Source organism: Schistocerca cancellata, chromosome 9, assembly GCF_023864275.1.
Source record: "Schistocerca cancellata isolate TAMUIC-IGC-003103 chromosome 9, iqSchCanc2.1, whole genome shotgun sequence".
Taxonomy (NCBI): Eukaryota; Metazoa; Arthropoda; class Insecta; order Orthoptera; family Acrididae; genus Schistocerca; species Schistocerca cancellata.
The window spans coordinates 478,361,898-478,383,003 of NC_064634.1; the positions used below are offsets into that span (position 1 = coordinate 478,361,898).

Below are 21,106 nucleotides of genomic sequence, written 5' to 3' on the forward strand. Positions count from 1 at the left end.
TTTGGTTGGTAACAGTCAAACTGGTACCTTCATGGGCTAAAAGTTGTGAACCCTCTGATGCAAGCTGTCAAATCAGATGAAAAATCTTAAATAATTTTCTGTGAAACAAAGAAAATGTATACACTATTGAATCCTGCCATACTGAAGGACAATGCTCAACACTGATGTAACAATGTTATTGACAAGAAAAGATTTAAAATATAAATGAAGTTCAAATCAAACATCACAATCATCACTTACAGCTGAACACACTACTTGGCATTTTCATGGCACAAACAGTGGTTTGTTTACATCTTCCATTTTGTCTTCCAGTTGCATAAAGGCTCTTCTCCAATTAGTTTTACGACAAAAAATTTGCACGCGATTACCATTCCAGAAGGGACACATTAAATTATTATAGACAATGAACTACATGCAATCAGGCTTCATTATTTTACAAACTAAAGATGCAACACTTACCGCTTTAGTAGCAGCGACGAAGCGACAACAGAGACGGAGCTTAGTGCCATCGCAGCAGAGGCCATCCATGGCTGCAACAAACAATAAATGCAAGAGAATACATACATACATACATACAAGTGTGTGTGTGTGTGTGTGTGTGTGTGTGTGTGTGTGTGTGTGTGTGTGTGTGTGTGTTTCGACAAAGGCCTTGTTGGTGAAAAGCTAACTTTCCGACAGTCTTTTTGGTGTGCTTTTCTGCGACTCAGCATCTCCGCTATATGGTGAGTAGCAACTACCCTTTTCATTACAGTGTAAGACTTAAACCGTTGGCCATAAACCACACCTACATCCGTACTCTGCAAACCACTGTGAAGTGCTTCACACTGTACCACTCCTCCTCCTCCCCCCCCCCCTCCCCCTGTCCCCCTTCCCCTTCCTTTTCCACTTATAAAATGACTGCTCCAATGCTCTATGTGCACTGTATTGGTAGTATATTTGTCTTTAGTGGTACCTATAGGCATGATACAAAGAGGGCACTAGTATAGGGTCAGCCAAGCCATGCAAAACTTCACGAGTGCACAAGTGCTGTCCATGTGTGGTATGAGGCTTGGTCTGTCTCAGCCCCACTTGGTGGCACATCTCAGATCTAAACAGTCTTCCTTGGTGTAGCACAACATTTCATTTTGCATTGTGATGCAAGATTTTCATCCAGCATTTGGTGCAGCTTCTTCTGGTCGGCACTGCTTTCTTCAGTTCAGTAGAATCAGGGTGTAAGTGTTGTTTATTCTTCACTATTTGTTCAAGGTATAAAGGATGTACAAAGGTCCAGTGGTTGTTTGCACAAAAAGATGCAGTCTAGCAATCTGTGATTGCAGTCCGTTAAAAATGATTGGGAGTTGGAGGAGAAGGACGGAACTCTTCAATATGTATTACGTAGTCACATCATCAATGGGCACTGCAAATTTGCTAGAAAACAGCTTTATGCAGAAAGAATTTAGAGATTTAGTTCACAATGAGAGGGTTAAAAATTATAACAAATGACAAAAACAATTTGTACAGAATTCATTGTTCTGTACATCAAGAAGAACTTTGGGTTTAATTCCAGGCATGTAACACATGATGGAATTGATGGTACAAATAGTAAATTTTGTGGAGTTACACATATTATTAAATTGAAAGTCACAACAGTGTTTGATGAAACTAAATGAAGTTTAAGGTGACAAGGTATGCTACTGCAAATCACATTTGTTAAGTGAAAGGACATGCCTGGACTGAGTTTTTCATTTAAGACCTGCTATTATGAAGGGAAAAGGAAACCAACAGTGAGAATTAGAAGATCTGGAATGGATTGTAGACCTTGTATTTTATGTAGAATTAACTGCAGACTGACCACAGTAAGACACTGCAAAGAGAGGAGAAGCAACTTATTTCTGATCTCATGGAGAAAGCAGATGCTTTTAAAAAGAAAATCACACTGTGGAAGGGAAACTTCTGAAAATGAGCACTGTCGATTTTGCTAAGCTCACTGGCATGAAAGATAATGCAAATTTTGAATAATCTGTTGTGCCACTACAAGGATTACAGGAATAGCTTTCCAGATTTTTGGTAGAATCCTCAATCTTACACATGTTGAGTATTTTCAAGACCATTTGTCACTTCATTTGAAACACACATGTGTATCTGCAGATGGAACTGGTCAATCTGCAACATAATTCCCATTTGAAAGACAAGTTCTCTTACATTAAACTGTCCAAGAGTTCTACCTCATTTTCCTCAGGAAGAGCTTCCACACCTCCACAATGAGGTTGCAAACATGATATCAATGTTTCAATGAACATGCATGTGTCAAAGACTTTTCTCGGTTATGAAACAAAATAAATCGCTAATATGTGGCAACCAGAGTGATAATCTGTGAAACTGTGTCTGCTGTATGTCAACAGTTTGTGATAAATATAAATTTTATCTCTTTATCAGAACAAAAATAATTAAATAATATTAAAAATTAATTTTGTTTGTAATCTATGTTGTTGAGAAAAATTAAAGACGGCACAAAGCTGCATGCCGCTAGTGATGTTTTTGCACTTTCCCCCTCTTCTCCCCCTTTTCCCTCAGACAGCATGGTGTAGAGGGGAGAAGTGTGAATTTGGGCAAGAGCAGGGTTCCTTGTCATCACTGTACAAGTAGAGTCCTAGAGTCTTCACTTAATACTGGTTCTTAAAATGCTGTATAAAAATTCTACAGCAAGAATAAAAAAAATAAAAAAATAAAAATAAAAATAAAAAAAACATAACTTTCTCTCACTTGAATTTAAAGTACCCATCATCATTCTTTCGTAAAATGTATACAGAGGACACTTTGGATAGTTGGAAGAAAAAATATAAGAACATGGGAATCCCAATAAATGACAGTACACACATTTACTATAATTTGCGGATGGCTACTTTTAGCATAAAAGGAAGAACACATTGAATATACCTCAAAAAATTAATGGAGTATAAAAATGGGGACTTCAGGCCAACATGAGTGAAACAAAATATGTGGTAACAGTACAAACAAATCAAGATCTGACACTGAAAGAAGGGATGGGAATGGTTACATAGACTGGTAAGTACAAATATCTAGGAGTAAAAATCACACAAGATGATAAACAAGAAAAGAAAATTAATTAAAGAATAAATGATGGAAAGTTCACTACTGCAACATTATCAGTATTTTATGAGATCAACAGATTAGAAAGGAAAAAAAAATCTTCACAACTATTATTAGAAGCTTCTTAACATCTGATATCAGACATATGGACAGTTAAATCTCAATGAGAAGACTGATGGCAACTAAAAAGGACACTTAGAAATGGTCTCCAAGGCCACCCAGGTGCAAAATGGTCAGAAATTATGGTATCAGGGAGGAAAAGGATGTAACAAGTACTATCAATTATTTTGTAGAAGAAAACTGTGATGGTATAGGTATTTACAAAGGATGTCCGAGGAGACTTGGATGTCCCCTCCCTTCACTAAATGACAAGGGAATTTAAGTGAACCTCTGGAGTTGATTTACTGTGATATTTGTGGTCCAATGACAGAAACATCTCAAGGTGGTCCGGAAGTTTTGTGACCTTTATAGACTGCCATAGCAGATAGTGTCAGGCCCATTTCCTTCAACATAAAGAAGAATTTATAGACAAATTTGCTGAATTCAAAAGCCAGCTGAAAATCAGACTGGACATAAAATTAAATACTTTCAATCAGACAATGGTAAGGGGTACTGCAATGAAAGAATGGACTCCATCCTCTGAGTGGCAGGAATATATCAAGATCCAACAGTTCCATATGCACAGCAACAGAATGCCATTGCTGAATTAAAGGACATTTTGTTAACTGATGTGGCTCATTACATGATACTCAAGTCAGTTGATTGAAGCCCATATGAGAAGTGGCTGAAAAGAAAACCTGACCTATCCCACTTTCCTTTGTACATTTGGTCAAAATGTTGTCATCCTGGAAAAATTGCCAAATGAAAGCACAATCTTAAAGGCTATTCCAACTGTTTGAAACCCAATCTTATATGGGTACCAAGAGATCACAGGATTCATATGTTAAAAGATGTGAAGTTCCTTGATCAAGACAATTTTGAGGCCAAACCAATTTAGGTAGACTTCTGTGAAGATGAACCACATCATCAGCAAACAGCAGGCATCAACATGAACTCCGTATGAGGAGATTTCAATAGTGATATAAACAAGTAGCCAGAGACATTGCCAGATACAAAACATTCTGTGGCTTTGAAGAAGATGGACATCAGATCATTACAAGCCAAGAATTCAATCCCAAAGGTAACTTATCATGCAATGAAGATACTAATTCTTAAAGTTACACACCTGCTCAACCATCTGTGTCAGGTGTAGATACATCAGTGTTTAAATTCATGATACTAATGTCATTTCAAATGTAACAAAAGTCAGTGCCAGATCACTGAGAGTGGTTTGAGGCCATATGTGACGAAATCAGATCACTGGTGATAAATGATACCTGGGACATTGTAGACAGGCCAACAAATGAAAGGGTAATGGACTGTATGATTGTTTCTGTGAACAAATACAGAAGTGATGGATTCTGGCTGAGGAGAAAAGCAAGAATAGTTGAACGAGGATACAACCAATGGCCTGGAGCTCACTTTTTGGAAACATTCCCTCCAGTGTGAGGATCAAATAATTAATGTCTTTGTCAGTCAAATTTGACTTGCATGTCCCATAACTGGATATCACCACTGCATTTTTCAGTGGTGAGGTTGACACACAAATATTCACAGAATAGTTGACTAACTTGTCAAAGTCTTAAACAATGTGAAAGATGCAGAAAAAGATAGTGATAAACATATAGTCGAGAAGACACGTGACATGCTCCAGACTTTGAAATCTGGTGATGATTCATGAAACTTAGAAAACCATATATGAGCTGCACCGAGCTGGTCAACAGCTGTTTGCCAAGTTGAATGCAACCGTAACACCGACTGAATTGTAACCCCCAAATTCAAATCCAGGTGTCTTTGTAGACAGTGTAGGAAAATGTCCAGTCTTCCTATTCATTTATGTATGTGACAGTATAATCACTTCAGCAGACCTAGAAAGGACGAAATGAATCAAGTATGAGAAGTTGTCTGCCAGATTTGGTGTCAATATAATGTAATGGGAGAGATAAATAAAAGTACCGAAATTTACAAGCTTTAGGAGGCAGTGGCTCCTCTTCCTGGCAGAAGGATTGAAGGGGGAGGAGCAGGGATGAAGGAAGAGGACTGGTGAGGTGTAGCTACAGAAAACCAAAAGACAGTGAAGAAAGGGATAGCTACTGGGAATAAATGCCGAGGCTGAAAAAACTAACATAACTTAAGGGCTGGTGGGAGGTGAGAAGCAAGGACATGTTATAGAGTACAGTCTGCAACAGGATATTGTCTATTGTCAGCATACACCCTCTGCCTACGCCAGTTCATCTCATTGGATAATATGGCGACGGTCATGCTGATGTAGAAGGCCAAACGTTGTGTATCTAAAAGCTGGTACACGACATGCATCATTTCACAGATTGCTCTCCCACCCTAGCATATATTTTCCCAGTTACAGGACTGGTATAAGTGGTGGTAGGAGAGTGTATGGGGCAAGTCTTATAGTGGGGGGCAGTCACAGGGGTAGGAGGCCTAGGGTACGAAATGGATACACAAGGTGCATACTGTCTGACAAAGATAATGCGGAGATGTAGAGGATGACAAAAGGATATTCTGTGTGTGGTGGGCAAAATCTCATACAGGACAGGCCACATTTCAGGGCATGATTTTACACAGTTATAGCCCTGCTGAAGTAGCTGATTAAGACATTCAAGATCTGGATGGTGCTGAGTGACAAGAGGTGTATGCAAATCATACAAGAAGAAGAAGAAGAAGCAAGTCACCAACTGATTACAACAGCTCAAGGATAGACTGGGTCACTCTCTTACTTGCCTTCATTTCTATAATCATCTACAACACAAATGCATCACTCCACTGCATGAGCACAAATTGTAGTTATCCACACAGCATAATATACACGTACGTGACACTTGACGTGCTACACTAAGAGAAAGAGACATATCTTAGCTAGCATTGCAGGAAATCCTATGAACTCTTACGAAACTAATTTGTAATGGAAGGGTATGACCTAATGGCCTGGCAGTGAATATGGTAAGGAACTGTGTTCTCTTTTAACTAATATATTACTGATTAGCACTCTGTCTTTCTTTTAATTCAGTACCACAGCCTGAGAAAACAGCATTTATTTTCTACTGCATACATACCTGCAGGCTGAAGCCAAATGGGCTGAACACACCAGCAGCTATAGGAATCCCCAAGAGATTGTACATACTGGCGAATACAAAATTTAGTCGTATCCTGCGAACTGTTCTTCGTGACAGATCGAGGCACCCGATCACATCGAGCAAGTCGTTCTGAAAATTTTAGAGAATATAATTCATTGTTTTGTTCCCAAGAAATAATACAAATAGTCACATTTAGTGTAACACAATTTGGAAGCAATACTGTTAGTATTTTAGCAGTGGATATTGCATTGTCTTTGGTCATGTTGTTTTGTCACTTTTCAGTTAAACTGAGCACAGCAGCACATACAAATGAGTATGCACATTAATGCATACACTGAACAGACTGCATGGAAAACAGAGTTAACTTTCTAGTAAAAGATCAATGCCACAATCAAGAATACATAGTGTAATAGATTTAAAATGTAAATCTTATTACAAATAAAAGGAATTTTGAGATGTGTGTGTTCTGTCCAGTGGAATAGTTATTTCTTAAGGGTACCACAATGGACTTACAAAAATGTGTAATAGTAAAATTACTGAAGATAGAGATGTATGAACTTGTCCTATAAACTACTACTTGATAAGCAGAATAATGTAAGACAATGACTACTATGAACAACAGGCATTCATAAGCAATAATCTGCCTCACATGGCTTGCATGCACTCTGGATAGCACTCACTGTCTGCTACCAGTTTCACTAGTCACACGAGTCATGCACCAGGAATATTAGTAGACTTTCTAACAGTGGGAACATCACAACATATATGTAACGATCTGAGTATTTAGATACTGTTGATCATTTCTAAATCACATGTAAAACTAGGCAACAGACAAACTTTGTAATCTGTCCTCCCACACATCCCACAAAGAAAAATTACTGTCAAACATTTTTCTTTTTCCAAGAGGGCATCAATTCTCACTCATTCTTTTGTTTCCTTAAGAAGAGAAGAGAAACAAAAACAAACCAAAAATAATGAGAACATTTTTCTGTTTACTTATTAACTTTTAAGTTAGCTCTATGTTTATTTACTGATGGATTGGACACCAAAACATCTTTGTGGAGTCTAAATGTCAATGAGTCTTACCCTCATCAAAACAACATCTGCTGCTGCAACAGCTACATCTGTCCCTGAGGCAATGGCAATGCCGACATCTGACTGAGCGAGTGCTGGGGAGTCATTGACACCGTCACCCACCATGGCAACACGTGCGCCACTCTCTTGCAAGCGCTGGATCTTTGCCACTTTGTGTGATGGCAGTACTTCTGCAAAGACTCTTCCGATTCCCACCTGGAATTCAAGATTTGCTTTTGCATATAAAGAAGCACATGAATAAAGTATCTAAAGTATGATATTAGGAAGAACTCCGCTTACAGCTGGTAAAATTGTTGTTCATTAAAACTTGACTAGTTTCGCAGCTAAAGCCGCACCATCAGGTGAACAATGTTAGAAGATCACAGGCATACCTATCACTCCTAGTCAAAATTTACTATTGAGACTAGGAGTGATGCATATGCCTATGATCTTTTAACATAGTTCACCTGATGATGAGCTTTAAAACTGTGAAACTGGTCATGTTTTAATAAACAACAATTTTACCAGCCGTAAGCGGAGTTCTTCCTAACATAATGCCTTTCAACAGTTGTGGTTGCCCCGAGCATAAAATAGTTTGTGTAATATGTAAAGTCCTGATTAGACAACACTTCATTCAAAATGCAAAATGATAAAAAATAAACTATTAATTATTTATAACAAACTTTCTACTGTCATCATTAATTTCCTTTAATATAGGAACACACTAAATCTGAGCATTACTAGTAAATTTAAATTTATCTGTGTCCAAGTCCATGAGTTTTAATCTGTTCAATGTGCATCCCACATAAATAAAAGTTTCAGTCAAGATGATTAACTTCCTCATGAACAGCTGTAGCAACAAATAAAATTACGTTTAAATGGACAAATAAAACTACAACTTTTAGACAAGAAAACAGTCTTTTTGGCTATGTTTCACAATTTTTTTTAAATTTTACTTGGCCTATGTTTCAGGTTACAAGCCTATTCTATGATGGTGGAATTTGTAACTTAGCTGCCAGTGTTGTGTAGTATTGGTGAATACACTACACACAACTAATATACAGATCAGCACATATATAGGTTTCATATTTGTAGTTCACTCTTGAATACCTGTATTGCCTTTTCGTTTTGCACTGGTAATTTTCAAATTTTTATTATATCTCTGTAAATTTTGTTTCATTATTCAACAAATGAAGCCATTAATAAAGTCAGTCAATATAAAAGCATATAAAAGCAAAGTACTGTTATTGTCATTTAACTCGTGCCTTTTTCTAAAAAGGATCCAGATTTGTGGAAGTCTTATTTAGTGGAAGAATGAACATACTAATTAATGCTCAAATTCTCATGGTCCAGTTGGGTTGGGTTGTTTGGGGGAGAAGACCAAACAGTGAGGTCATCGGTCTCATCAGCTTAAGGAAGGATGGGGAAGGAAGTCAGCCATGCCCTTTCAAAGGAACCATCCCGGCATTTGCCTTGAGCGATTTAGGGAAATTACAGAAAACCTAAATCAGAATTGCCGGATGTGGGATCAAACCGTCATCCTCCCAAATGTGAGTCCAGTGTGCTAACCACTGCACCACCTCGCTTGGTCATTGTCCATTGTTAAAACACTTAGTAAACAAGAAAAAATTTAAATAGTGTGAAGTGAGAAGAGAGCGCAATAAATTTTTGCAATTTTTTTGGTTAAGACATCAAGAAATATGTAGCAAGAAACTTCGTGTGAAATTACTTGGATTATAAAAAGGTCATCATATTGTAATCTGTAACAAAGACGAGTATAAATTGACTGTCAAAAGTCTGTTAATGGCACCAGTTTTAACTTCAGCCACAGTGTGCCTTTACAGCATGTTCATTTACCATGGTTCAAATCATTTGGGTAAAGTTTTCACGTATGCTTTAAGGTTTCACCCATTCATATATGCCAGCGTGCTCACTATTTCCTGTCAAATATTGCAGAGTGTGGTTCCCAGCTTCCACAAGTAACTCAGTAGACATCAAGCTTTTCCAAACCATCTGTCACAATGTTTTGCTGCTTGCCATAGTCCTGTGGATTGTGTCTCAAAATTTTGTTCTGCCCCGGTCCAAGTTGATGATAAAGCACATTTTAGTGTGTGAAAGGGCTTGCGATATATTATGATTAGTTTTCAAGCAGACCGTACAAGTCTGTTCCTGCAGCACTTAAGATCTGCCCATACTGTTTGTCAGTAATACAAGTGATGATAAAATCCTGGGAGTTTTTACCTTTGTCTTTCCACTTAGAGACAACAAGACAAAGAGCAATTTTCTTCAGTGTCTGTCTGCAATGTATAAGCAAATAATGGTCCAAGAATTTTATTTCAATTTTATTACGAAGAGACTCAGTATTTATAAAAAGCAAGCTGAATAAACTTCTTCAGACTTGTGACAATGCTAAAATAGCTGCAAGTGATGTGAATTAAAACTACTGTTCTCTTCAGCATTTATGAGAGCATGCTTTATGCCATAACACACCTTTGCAATATTATTACAATATGTTTTTAAATTTTTTTGTAGAGACATGAAATTAAGTAACTTGGTTTAACACAAAGGATCACTAACTCAATATTATACTTTGAAACATCTACTCCACTCTGCAGGGCCCACTGCCCAGCACATTGAGCCAACAAGTACTGCCGGTGCACACCCAATATCGCGAGCTCTAGAGACACTCCACAACATTGATATAACATTTAGGCCTTTCAGCTAATCGGCCTCAAGATGAGAATGGAGGTGAAGTGACCAGACCACAGTCATGTAGAAATAACAAACTCCCAAGTAGCCTGTGACACTTTACGCTATGTTAGACATGGCCTAAATACAGACACTGCAATAGCCACAAAGGCTGCCATAGAGTTAGTCACTGAAAAAGCACAACAAAAACTTCTGAAGATAGTCTGCACTACTACTGTCAGATAGCTACTCAATGACAGTTAGGTGTCAGTGATGGAAACACAATCACTATGAACTGTAGTCCTACGTCTACATGCGAACAGGACATAAGTTGAAGTGCTGTCTGGTATTCACCATACAATCACTGTGTGTCACAGTCCAATGTCTACGTGCAAATGGGCCATGGGCTGAACTGATGTGTATCATAGTTCTACACCAAGTCTGAAGCTCAGAGACCTCAGAGACTATGGTCGACGAGTCAAAGGCTGGCAACTCAGGAGGGGGAGTCTCAGAGGCCAGAGTCCTCAGAAGCAACAGATCAGTGACATAAAGGCTCATGATTGATCAGTTAGCTGATCTGGAGGACAGGATAGCAAAAGTGATCCTGGATTGCAGGCTGGAACTTAGTCCAGAGTTAGTGGCTGTAATGGTTCTGATTTGGTAGCATAGGTCAAACTGCACATGCTGGTTCAGGAGCCGAGATCAAACTGACTGGCTATGGCCACACATTGGCATAAATGCGGTGTGGCCTACTTGCAAGGATGTCATCTGGCACTTGAGTAGTGTCACAATCCTCACGCCTCCTTCCGGCAGTGAATACAGTGTCTACTAGCCGTGGAGTTGCCTCTGGCCACTGCGTGGATGACAACAACAGATTGCTGTTGTTGTCCTGGATTGTCACGTATGTTCCTCGATGAAGCAGCATCGTCAGGCCCACATTGTTACTGTTGATACCTGGATAACGCAGTGTCAGTAGGACCATGCTTCAGCAGCCTGCGGCAATTATCTGTATTGTTGGCAGACTGGGTGTAGGATACAGCAGTAGACACTTCCATTACCATTTCCTATTAACACTACCAGCACTTGCTGTAATGTGCTGCTTGCCAGTAGGATACAGAAGTTGCTTTCCAACACATAGTGGAAAATATCAGCCATCATCAGAAATCACAGGAACTTTAAGCCTGCCTAGTCAGTTTGTTGGTTAATTAGTTAGTTAGATGTTACAATGGTTGTTTTACTGAAATAATGTGGACGAAATTAGTTTACACACAAACATTTAGTGTTAACATTAGTGAACACATGATTTTAGTCCTACTCATGCAACTACACTTAGAAACAAGGTTTTCTTCTTAACTAACTACCAACTTTTGAGTAAAAATTCTCCTCTCCCTGGTACCTGCTGTGGTATGTACAACAGCCACAGGAAGAGCACCCAAGTACAGCCAGGAAATGACACATTAAAACATTTATTACGTTGGTTGGATAATGGTTCAAAACTGAAAAGGCATAGTATCTGTCAGTTCACAATTTAAAAACTATTGAGTACATATAGTTGAATATGGGCCCTGGATGAACTTAAACTAATCCTAACTACACAGTTTTGACAGTTGGGTAATCTTAGTAACAACAGTGAGTCAAGGCTGTTGAGTTTTCATGTGCCAGGAAGTTACAAACCAACACACACCTTTGCAAAGAGATAGTTCATTCTGGAAAGACTCCCCCCAATACTGTGGCTAAGCCATGTCTCCAAAATATTCTTTCTTTCCAGAGTGGTAGTCCTGAAGGATATGTGGGAGAACATCTATGACATTCGGAGGGTAGGAGATGAGGAAGTGGCAAAGGTAAAGTTGTGAGGACGCATTGTGAGTCACGCTCGGATAGCTCAGTCAGTAGAGCACTTACCAGCAAAAGGTAAATGTTTCAGATCTGAGTCTCAGTCTGGCACACAGTTCTGATCTGCCATGATGTATTAAATTTCTTTGTTATATATTTAAGATGTTGGCATAGTTTTGAATTAGCAGTTAAATGTTTTTGCTTTCAAGTGCACCAGATGACAAGAGTAACATCTTTCAAATAATAATATTACAAAATAGACTAGTACCCTGAAACATAAGTCATAAACTCAAAATTGTGAAAAATAGGTAGATAAATATTTTTGCTTGTGTAGTAATTACAATGTAGAACAACTGATCATTAATTTGTAGTCGTGCAACAGATACCTTTAACATCATCTGTTGTCTCTCAAATTTTTGTACTCACATCATGGACAAAAATCTTAATGATTTGGCAGACTCACCTGTCTTGCAATAGAAACAGCTGTCTGACGGTTGTCGCCTGTTAAGAGGATCACCTCGAGTCCCATCTTCTTCAGGGTAAATACTGCTAAGTGTGCCTCAGGTTTGACCTCATCTGCGACACTCACCATTGCCACTAAAATACCTGGAAGTTGTAACTTAGGTTATAGATACTGAAACAAATGCTCAGCTAATTGCTTTTCGAAGTTTGTTGTCAACAATCAATCAATTACAGCATGAAAGCAACAGTAAAATTGATACATACAAGGTGTGATCAAAAAGTAACAGGAATGTGTGTTTTTCTTAAAGAATCTTTATTTATTAATCATCAACATCAACTTTGTCACCCTGAGATGTAATATCCTGATGCCAGTACTTTTTCCAATCTTGGAAGCACTTCTGGAGTTCACTTTTCATTATGGTATTCTACTCCTTCAGTGATTCTGTTTTCCTCTCATCAATGATGGCAGATTGAAGTCCTTTCATGGTTCTCTTCAGCCTTGAGACTGGAAAGAAGTTACAGGAGGCCATGTCTGATGACTCAGTTTCCAAAACCACATATTGATTTTGTTTTTGCCAAAAAATGATGAACAAGCACTGAGGTGTGAGTGGGAGTATTATTGTGATGTAATTTTCGCAAATGGTTTTGCCGCATTTCTGATGATTTTCTTTAACTTCTAGGTAGTATTCCCTATTGACCTACAAACATAAGGCAGGAACTCGAGATGCATTATCCCCTCGCAATAAAAGAAAACAGTGGGAAAAACCTTTATATTTGATCAAACTTTTAGAATTTATTTGGTCTTGTCTCTCCAGGCAGTTTCCATTGGAACAACTGTGAGCCATAACTTATCTCTCGAGTGGTTAGTGTGTCAGCTCTTTCTTGTGTCCACACTTTGCTGCAGTGTGATTGGTTGCAATTGCCTATTTAGGTGCACATGGAACGATTTGAAGGAGAGTCAGTGCAGCAGTGAGACACGAAGGAAGTTACGCTGGTTACCAAGAGAGGGCAAAATCCCTATCGGTGATCATCATTGCAGTACTTGTCATGTTGTGGTCAGTGGTGGGCTGTGTGAGACCGGAGATTGTTTTGGCTGAGTACTGAAGCAACACTCGTGAGTGGACGACGTGCGTGATACTTCAGCAGAACTGGGGCCTTGCTACGTCTGGAGGACAGTGTAGCTGTGCAGAGATCTCAATACAACCATCTGCATCCTATCAGTGTGCCAAGACCTCTGTCTGCCGCTGCCACCTTCAGCTGTGTTAATTCTGCTGGGTAAGCTGCTTTCTCATTAGGGATTGTTCTCTTATGATTAAATGTTGGGTGGCCCTTTACCACTTTGATGTTGATCTGTGGTACCTCAAATGTGCTGCCACATCTTGTGTGTGGGAATTCCTTGCCCTGTAGGTGCCATTTTGCTTACAAGTACTACCTCTGCCTATTGCATAATATACTGTGCCTAATTTACAAAAGCTGTGCAAATTGTTCAAACTGTATAGAGCTTGTGCCCGGTCAATTTTTCTGAAGTAATATCAGTTTATTTAGAGCCCAGTTCCTGGCAGAATCTATAAGTGCGACTGTGGTAAAGTCTGTTGTGTTGTTTGATGTATGTTGTACTGAATACCAGCTTGTGTAATCTTAGTTGTGAGTCAGTCAAATTACTGGTAACGGTTGCTCTTGCAGTACCTTATTACATACTGGTTACCTCTGCTTAATTCTGTGCAAGCAGCTTAAATTATGCAATGCCATTTTAGTTTTAATTTTAAAGGCATAATTTTATCTTAACCCTATAATGAGCTGTGCTTTTTATTGCTTTGCACACTGTTGGAGTATTTCAATAAGCCTCTTACTTCAATTATTTGATGGTTAACGTTGCAAAGAAAATGTCTTACATGCATAAAATATTGCAATTTTCTGCTTCTCAGTTGGTGTAAAATGGGCCATTTTCTGAAATAGTTTGTTTGGTGTGTTATAGAATGAACTTCTTGTTTTATAACTACACTCCTGGAAATTGAAATAAGAACACCGTGAATTCATTGTCCCAGGAAGGGGAAACTTTATTGACACATTCCTGGGGTCAGATACATCACATGATCACACTGACAGAACCACAGGCACATAGACACAGGCAACAGAGCATGCACAATGTCGGCACTAGTACAGTGTATATCCACCTTTCGCAGCAATGCAGGCTGCTGTTCTCCCATGGAGACGATCGTAGAGATGCTGGATGTAGTCCTGTGGAACGGCTTGCCATGCCATTTCCACCTGGCGCCTCAGTTGGACCAGCGTTCGTGCTGGACGTGCAGACCGCGTGAGACGACGCTTCATCCAGTCCCAAACATGCTCAATGGGGGACAGATCCGGAGATCTTGCTGGCCAGGGTAGTTGACTTACACCTTCTAGAGCACGTTGGGTGGCACGGGATACATGCGGACGTGCATTGTCCTGTTGGAACAGCAAGTTCCCTTGCTGGTCTAGGAATGGTAGAACGATGGGTTCGATGAGGTTTGGATGTACCGTGCACTATTCAGTGTCCCCTCGACGATCACCAGTGGTGTACGGCCAGTGTAGGAGATCGCTCCCCACACCATGATGCCGGGTGTTGGCCCTGTGTGCCTCGGTCGTATGCAGTCCTGATTGTGGCGCTCACCTGCACGGCACCAAACACGCATACGACCATCATTGGCGCCAAGGCAGAAGCGACTCTCATCGCTGAAGACGACACGTCTCCATTCATCCCTCCATTCACGCCTGTCGCGACACCACTGGAGGCGGGCTGCACGATGTTGGGGCGTGAGCGGAAGACGGCCTAACCCTGTGCGGGACCGTAGCCCAGCTTCATGGAGACGGTTGCGAATGGTCCTCGCCGATACCCCAGGAGCAACAGTGTCCCTAATTTGCTGGGAAGTGGCAGTGCGGTCCCCTACGGCACTGCGTAGGATCCTACGGTCTTGGCGTGCATCCGTGCGTCGCTGCGGTCCGGTCCCAGGTCGACGGGCATGTGCACCTTCCGCCGACCACTGGCGACAACATCGATGTACTGTGGAGACCTCACGCCCCACGTGTTGAGCAATTCGGCGGTACGTCCACCCGGCCTCCCGCATGCCCACTATACGCCCTCCCTCAAATGCTGCGCAGCTAGCGCCATTCGACGGCCAACACCGCGGTTCCTGGTGTGTCCGCTGTGCCATGCGTGTGATCATTGCTTGTACAGCCCTCTCGCAGTGTCCGGAGCAAGTATGGTGGGTCTGACACACCGGTGTCAATGTGTTCTTTTTTCCATTTCCAGGAGTGTATGTGGGTCTACGGGCATGGAAGGCTGCTAAGTTTGAGCAGTACTGTAATTGATACAAGTATTCTACCTATAAGGAACTTTTTCTGATTTAAAAATGTAGCTTGTAAATAATGTATTTAGTGTTTTAAACTATTCAAAGATTTCAAATCCTTTTGGAGCCGCCAGGTCCAGTCTCCTGTCAAATAATTTTGTCTCAAGTATTTGCACTGAACCAGTAAAATATCTCTAAAGTCTTTTCTTAAAACACACTTAAAAAAGGAGCTATATTTTGCAACTAAGTTTTACCAAAAGCAAAAGCATAAGTTTTTTGAAAAACTTCTTTTATTGAAGGAAGTCACTGCCATTTGTGTTAAATTAAAATACGTATTCTTAAATGTTACATTTGTTGCTTTGCAGAAGTTTTCTGGATTTTTTACTTTAAGTATGATTTGAATAAACAGTAAGTTGTGATATCACTGTGTTGCTGTGCTATTACCAGTGTTGGTTGTTTTGATGCCTGGTAAATATAGCTTGCTGTTGGGAACCCTCTGTGGGCTTGGTCCTTTCACTCCCTGCAACCTTGATACCTACTAGCAACATACTACATTGGGCCTTTATTTCAATGTCATACCCCTATACCCCTGTTTTCCTACCCATTACAACCTTCTTCAGAAGTACTGGATAATTGTCAACTTCATTCAGTAATTCCCTGGCAGTACCTGCATGTCACCATTTTGTTGAAGAGTCAGTGGTTTCGGAACAACCTTTGCTGCTACACATTTCATATATAAAACACCAAAAAATTTGGCTGGCACAAGCCAAAAGGTACGCTTACATCATTCTGTTACTTCTTCACTCACATCAGTAATTGATGTGCTAGGGAATCCAGCATGGTTGACATCATCTTGACCCTCTTCGAAATGTTTATACCACTCATAAACTCTTATCTTACTCATAGAAGATTCACCAAAAGCCACAGTTAATATTTTGAATTTGGTACTGCACTTTATTCCATTTTTTAAGCACAATTTAATGAAAATTCTCTGATACATCTTTCTTGAAAGTAAAAATTCACCGAGCACTCAAAAATGTGTATAAGTTTTCGATAGTTCACATTCATATTCATATTCAGAACAGCTGAATATGCAAACATACATGGGGAAAAGTATACCAACTATTTTTATCTGATGTATAAAGCCCGTGAAACTAAAAAATTCCTGTTACTTTTTGATCACACTTGTATAGCACTAGAACAAAAAATTGCTTACACTAATATACTAGCCAACACTCTTTGTGTGGTGCAGAAAAGAGTGAGGTGTTCTGCCATAACATTCTTTGACTACTTACCTAGTGAAGCAGGGGGGGGGGGGGGGGGAGGGGGAGGGAGAGGGGGGGGGAAAGAGGGGAGAGAGAGAGAGAGAGAGAGAGAGAGAGATGATATTTTAAAGTAACTGATACATCTTTAATCATAGCAAGAGATCACAATATTGTTGTCAATTGAACATGCAATAACTAAAATGAACCAAAACTGAACAAATTTCAATAAGCACACTGTCATAATTTATACCAATCATGTACTCTTGCGAAAATATGAATAGCTTCAATAAGGAATGGGCAGAACACAAAAACACAGAAATTGTTATATCATTGATGGGCACAGATGACAGTAAACTCCAATTAAACATGAATGCATGTTGATCTACCTAGATGACATAATGAGTCTCCAAATTAAAAACACTCTTCTTTGGATTTAGTATGGCCCTGTACAATTTTTTTGTAACCTCATGTACCACTAATTTTACTTTTGTTTCACCCTGCTGTGTGTGTGTTGTTCCAATGTACTCGCTGAACATTTCATATAATTTGAAAAGGTTATACAGTGTTTGCCTTTTTTTCTCCTATAATGAAGTGGCACCTCCTTATGATATCAGCAAGTTATTCTGCTTTTCAACATGAGATTTTTTTAAGGTCCGTTTTTACTATCTGCAAGTAAGTAACGACAAAATCTCCAATCATCTTATCTACTTTAAAATTTGCAAGACAAACTTTCAATACAGAATAACATCTGCACATGCATGCACTTACACCTGCCTATTAGTTGTAATCTTACAGTCATAACTAAGGACGGTCAGTGCTTTAATACTAACATAAAAGATATGCAATGCTCACAAATCAGTATTGGGTTTTGGGCAGAACAGATACAGTTTAGACTTCACAGGTTCCAGTATGTTTTTATCTACAGCACTTCTGGTGGGACTAGCAACTCTTTTTAAAGAAAAAACTTCTATGCACATATCGCCACAGCAGTCACTTCAATCTGACCATGCCACAATATTAGAGCAAAATGATTTTAATTGTGCACTACAACAAAATGGTTGGATTTTGATGATGCAACAGTTATTTCTTTATCAGTGTAGGCAGTTCCTTCTATGATGAATGGGTTATTCACTGGGTATTGACAAATAAACACCTATATATTTTGTAGTGCAGTGATGTTTCCATAATACTGCTCCAGTCATTTAAAGCCATCATTGTCAACATATTAAGATACATTAATCTTCTTGAAAATGGATGATTCTTGTGTCTAAATCAACTTGTATCCTTGACAGAGTCATCATCATCATCATCATCATTATCATCATCATCTTTATTTCATTGTCTTCATTTCCCCTTTACCTGGCATCAGGCTGGATTGGGATTTTGATACAGACATCAAGTAATGAAAATGATCTAAGACAAAGCATTAATGCAAACACTGGGTATCTCTGTGTGGTGCACAGGTGTTGAGCATGCCACTGAGAAATGTGAGAGTCTCTTTGTGGAAACAAATGTGTTGGTTGTTTTGATGCCTGGTAAATATAGCTTATTGTTGGGAATCCTCTGTGGGCTTGGTCCTTTCACTCCCTGCAGCCTTGAAACCTACTACCAACATACTAGATTGGGCCTTTGTTTCAATGTCATACCCATATACCCCTGTTTTCCTCAAAAGCCCTAGTTAACATTCTGAATGTGGTGCTGCACTTTATTTTTAAGTATGTATTAGAACGAAAAGTGTACTGTCACATAAATATATTTGTGTAAGTATTACAATACAAATCTTTTCAATGTGAGATACTTTTTGAAACTCTTCAGGCTGGACTGTTTCTGTCATCATCATCAACTGTTTCTGTCATCATCATCATCATCATCATCATCATCATCAAAAACATTGTCACTCTCATTTTCACTTAGAAATTCCTCTAGAAGCTCTACAATCTCTTCCTCAGAAAAAACAATGAGTGAAGAACTAGCCATTTTGTGTCTACTAACTTGAACATAATAATAAATAACTTGAACATAATAATTACAACCTGACTCCCAACATAATTGCTACATTCAACACTGACTTAACACAGGCTTCCTTAGATGGCAGCACTATGCAGCATTGATGCCTAGTACAGTCACATTTAGGAATGGAGCATTTGAGAGCTATGAAAAATCATATCAAGTGATGCTCAACAGCAGAGTGGAAAACAAAATTTGTAATCTAAAGTGCCACTTGCCATTTGAGTGGAATGAATTAAACGATGAAATTTGGAAAAAGACACTATTATGATATTTAACCACACTGACGAAACCTATGAGAGATTACTAGACAGTTCATCACGGGGACATTGATTAATAGACAAGTTAAAAAAAGTGGAATTGTAAATGATAAAAGCCTTGCACAAAAATTGTGCTAGTAGAGTAAAGACAGGAGGAACAAAATGGCTGAAAGTTGAACTGGGCTTACAATGGTGAAGTATGCTCTCCTCTTTATTATTCATCACAGTCAAGGTTAAACATAAATTATATCTAAAAAGAAAGATGATGAGACTTACCAAACAAAAGCGCTGGCAGGTCGATAGACACACAAACACAAACATACACACAAAATTAAAGCTTTCGCAACCAACGGTTGCCTCATCAGGAAAGAGGGAAGGAGAGGGAAAGACGAAAGGATTTGGGTTTTAAGGGAGAGGGTAAGGAGTCATTCCAATCCCGGGAGCGGAAAGACTTACCTTAGGGGGAAAAAAGGACAGATATACACTCACACACACACACATATATCCATCCCCATATACACAGACCCTCTATTATATTTATATCATTAAACATAAATTAGGAAGATATACGACAAAAAGCCACATTTGCAGATGTAGTGATGTGGGGATGTGATAAAACTGTAAAGACAAGCATATACATGGATCCAAGAGACAGAAAAATTTGAGGTGAGAGTAAGTCCACAAAAAAGCAAAAAATAGTAATGACAAGGGGAAGGATGGAAGAGGAAAGGAAAAAAAATTGAAAATTTTTGCATGGGGTCAAAAGGTCAAGCACTTAAAAAGAGAGGCACTAATGATGGCAAGTTAGATAATGAAATTTGGAAAAGCATATGAAAAGTAAAAATCTTCTACCGGAGTCTAAGGCATATGATGTGGAACAGAGATGTCCCAAACGAATGTAAAAAGTGCTATATTCCAACAATGGAAAATCCTTAATAAAGTTCGATATACAACGTATTCTGAACACATTCTAGCAAAGCAGCTGGCCAATGACTACAACAAAAATGGAAGAAACCAGAATGCAGGCAGCAGAGTTGAAATGTTTAAGAGGTAATGAAGACAAGAAAGAACAGACTCATAAATGAGGAGATCAGAAAAAGGATGGGGCTTCAAAACTTCAGGACAAGATACAAACATCAAAGCTGAAGGAGAAGGCACACATGACAACAACAACAGAGGAAAGAGTGCTGGAAAAAATACTTACTGAAAGATCAGCTGGAAAGAGACCACAAGGAAGACCCACAAAGATAAAAGTATACAGTGAGTGAGTCCACAGAGAAGAGGGGAAGGAAACTAGAAGATGTGCTAAAGAAGGAGAGGAGAGGTGGAGAGACAGATAACAATGAAGGCCCTTGTTTCACAAGAAGAACAAGAAAATTAAATCATGTTGTTGTTTTTGTTGACATATAATCCAAGTCAAAGATCCTATCTGCTGTAGCTGTTATCCCTTTAGTGAAAAATTATTAAGATGGGCACATATCACATAGAATATCATTAGATAGTAATTGCACTTAAATGCTAGCAGATTCTTGCACTTAAAATTTTAATAATTCTCATTTATGAGATAGGTTTTACATGCTATGCATACTGTTAAATGCTGAACTGAGGATCATTAAGCTATTTTTTGAATCGTACTTACCATTAATGGCACACATGACAGATGTCCTTCCAAGTTCTTCCTCCTCTGTCATTTTACTGTCCACATCAGAAGGCACCTCTCCAATAGTGCGACGCATCCATTCTCTATTGCCAATCAGGACCTAAAAGTAACAGCAAAGCACATATTTTGAATTGCATTAAAGTTTTCTAAGACTGAAGTACATCTGCTTCTATCGTGATGGCACTTTGCATTAAAGATTACTAATAAATATCAACAGTAAGATTATAAAGTGGATACATTCTAGCTA

General features: G+C 39.1%; 1 protein-coding gene across 4 annotated transcripts in view; it reads right to left on the reverse strand.

Moving 5' to 3' along the window:
• The window catches only part of LOC126100531 (copper-transporting ATPase 1), a 589,098-nt gene that overhangs the window by 196,080 nt on the left and 371,912 nt on the right, over positions 1–21,106 (reverse strand). For all 4 annotated transcript variants that reach the window (XM_049911146.1, XM_049911149.1, XM_049911147.1 and 1 more), the window contains 5 exons: positions 20,839–20,959; positions 12,340–12,482; positions 7,368–7,571; positions 6,261–6,410; positions 460–530 (listed from right to left, as the gene is read on the reverse strand). In XM_049911146.1, the coding sequence (XP_049767103.1) occupies positions 460–530; positions 6,261–6,410; positions 7,368–7,571; positions 12,340–12,482; positions 20,839–20,959 (689 nt within the window). The remainder of the gene's footprint in view (positions 1–459; positions 531–6,260; positions 6,411–7,367; positions 7,572–12,339; positions 12,483–20,838; positions 20,960–21,106) is intronic.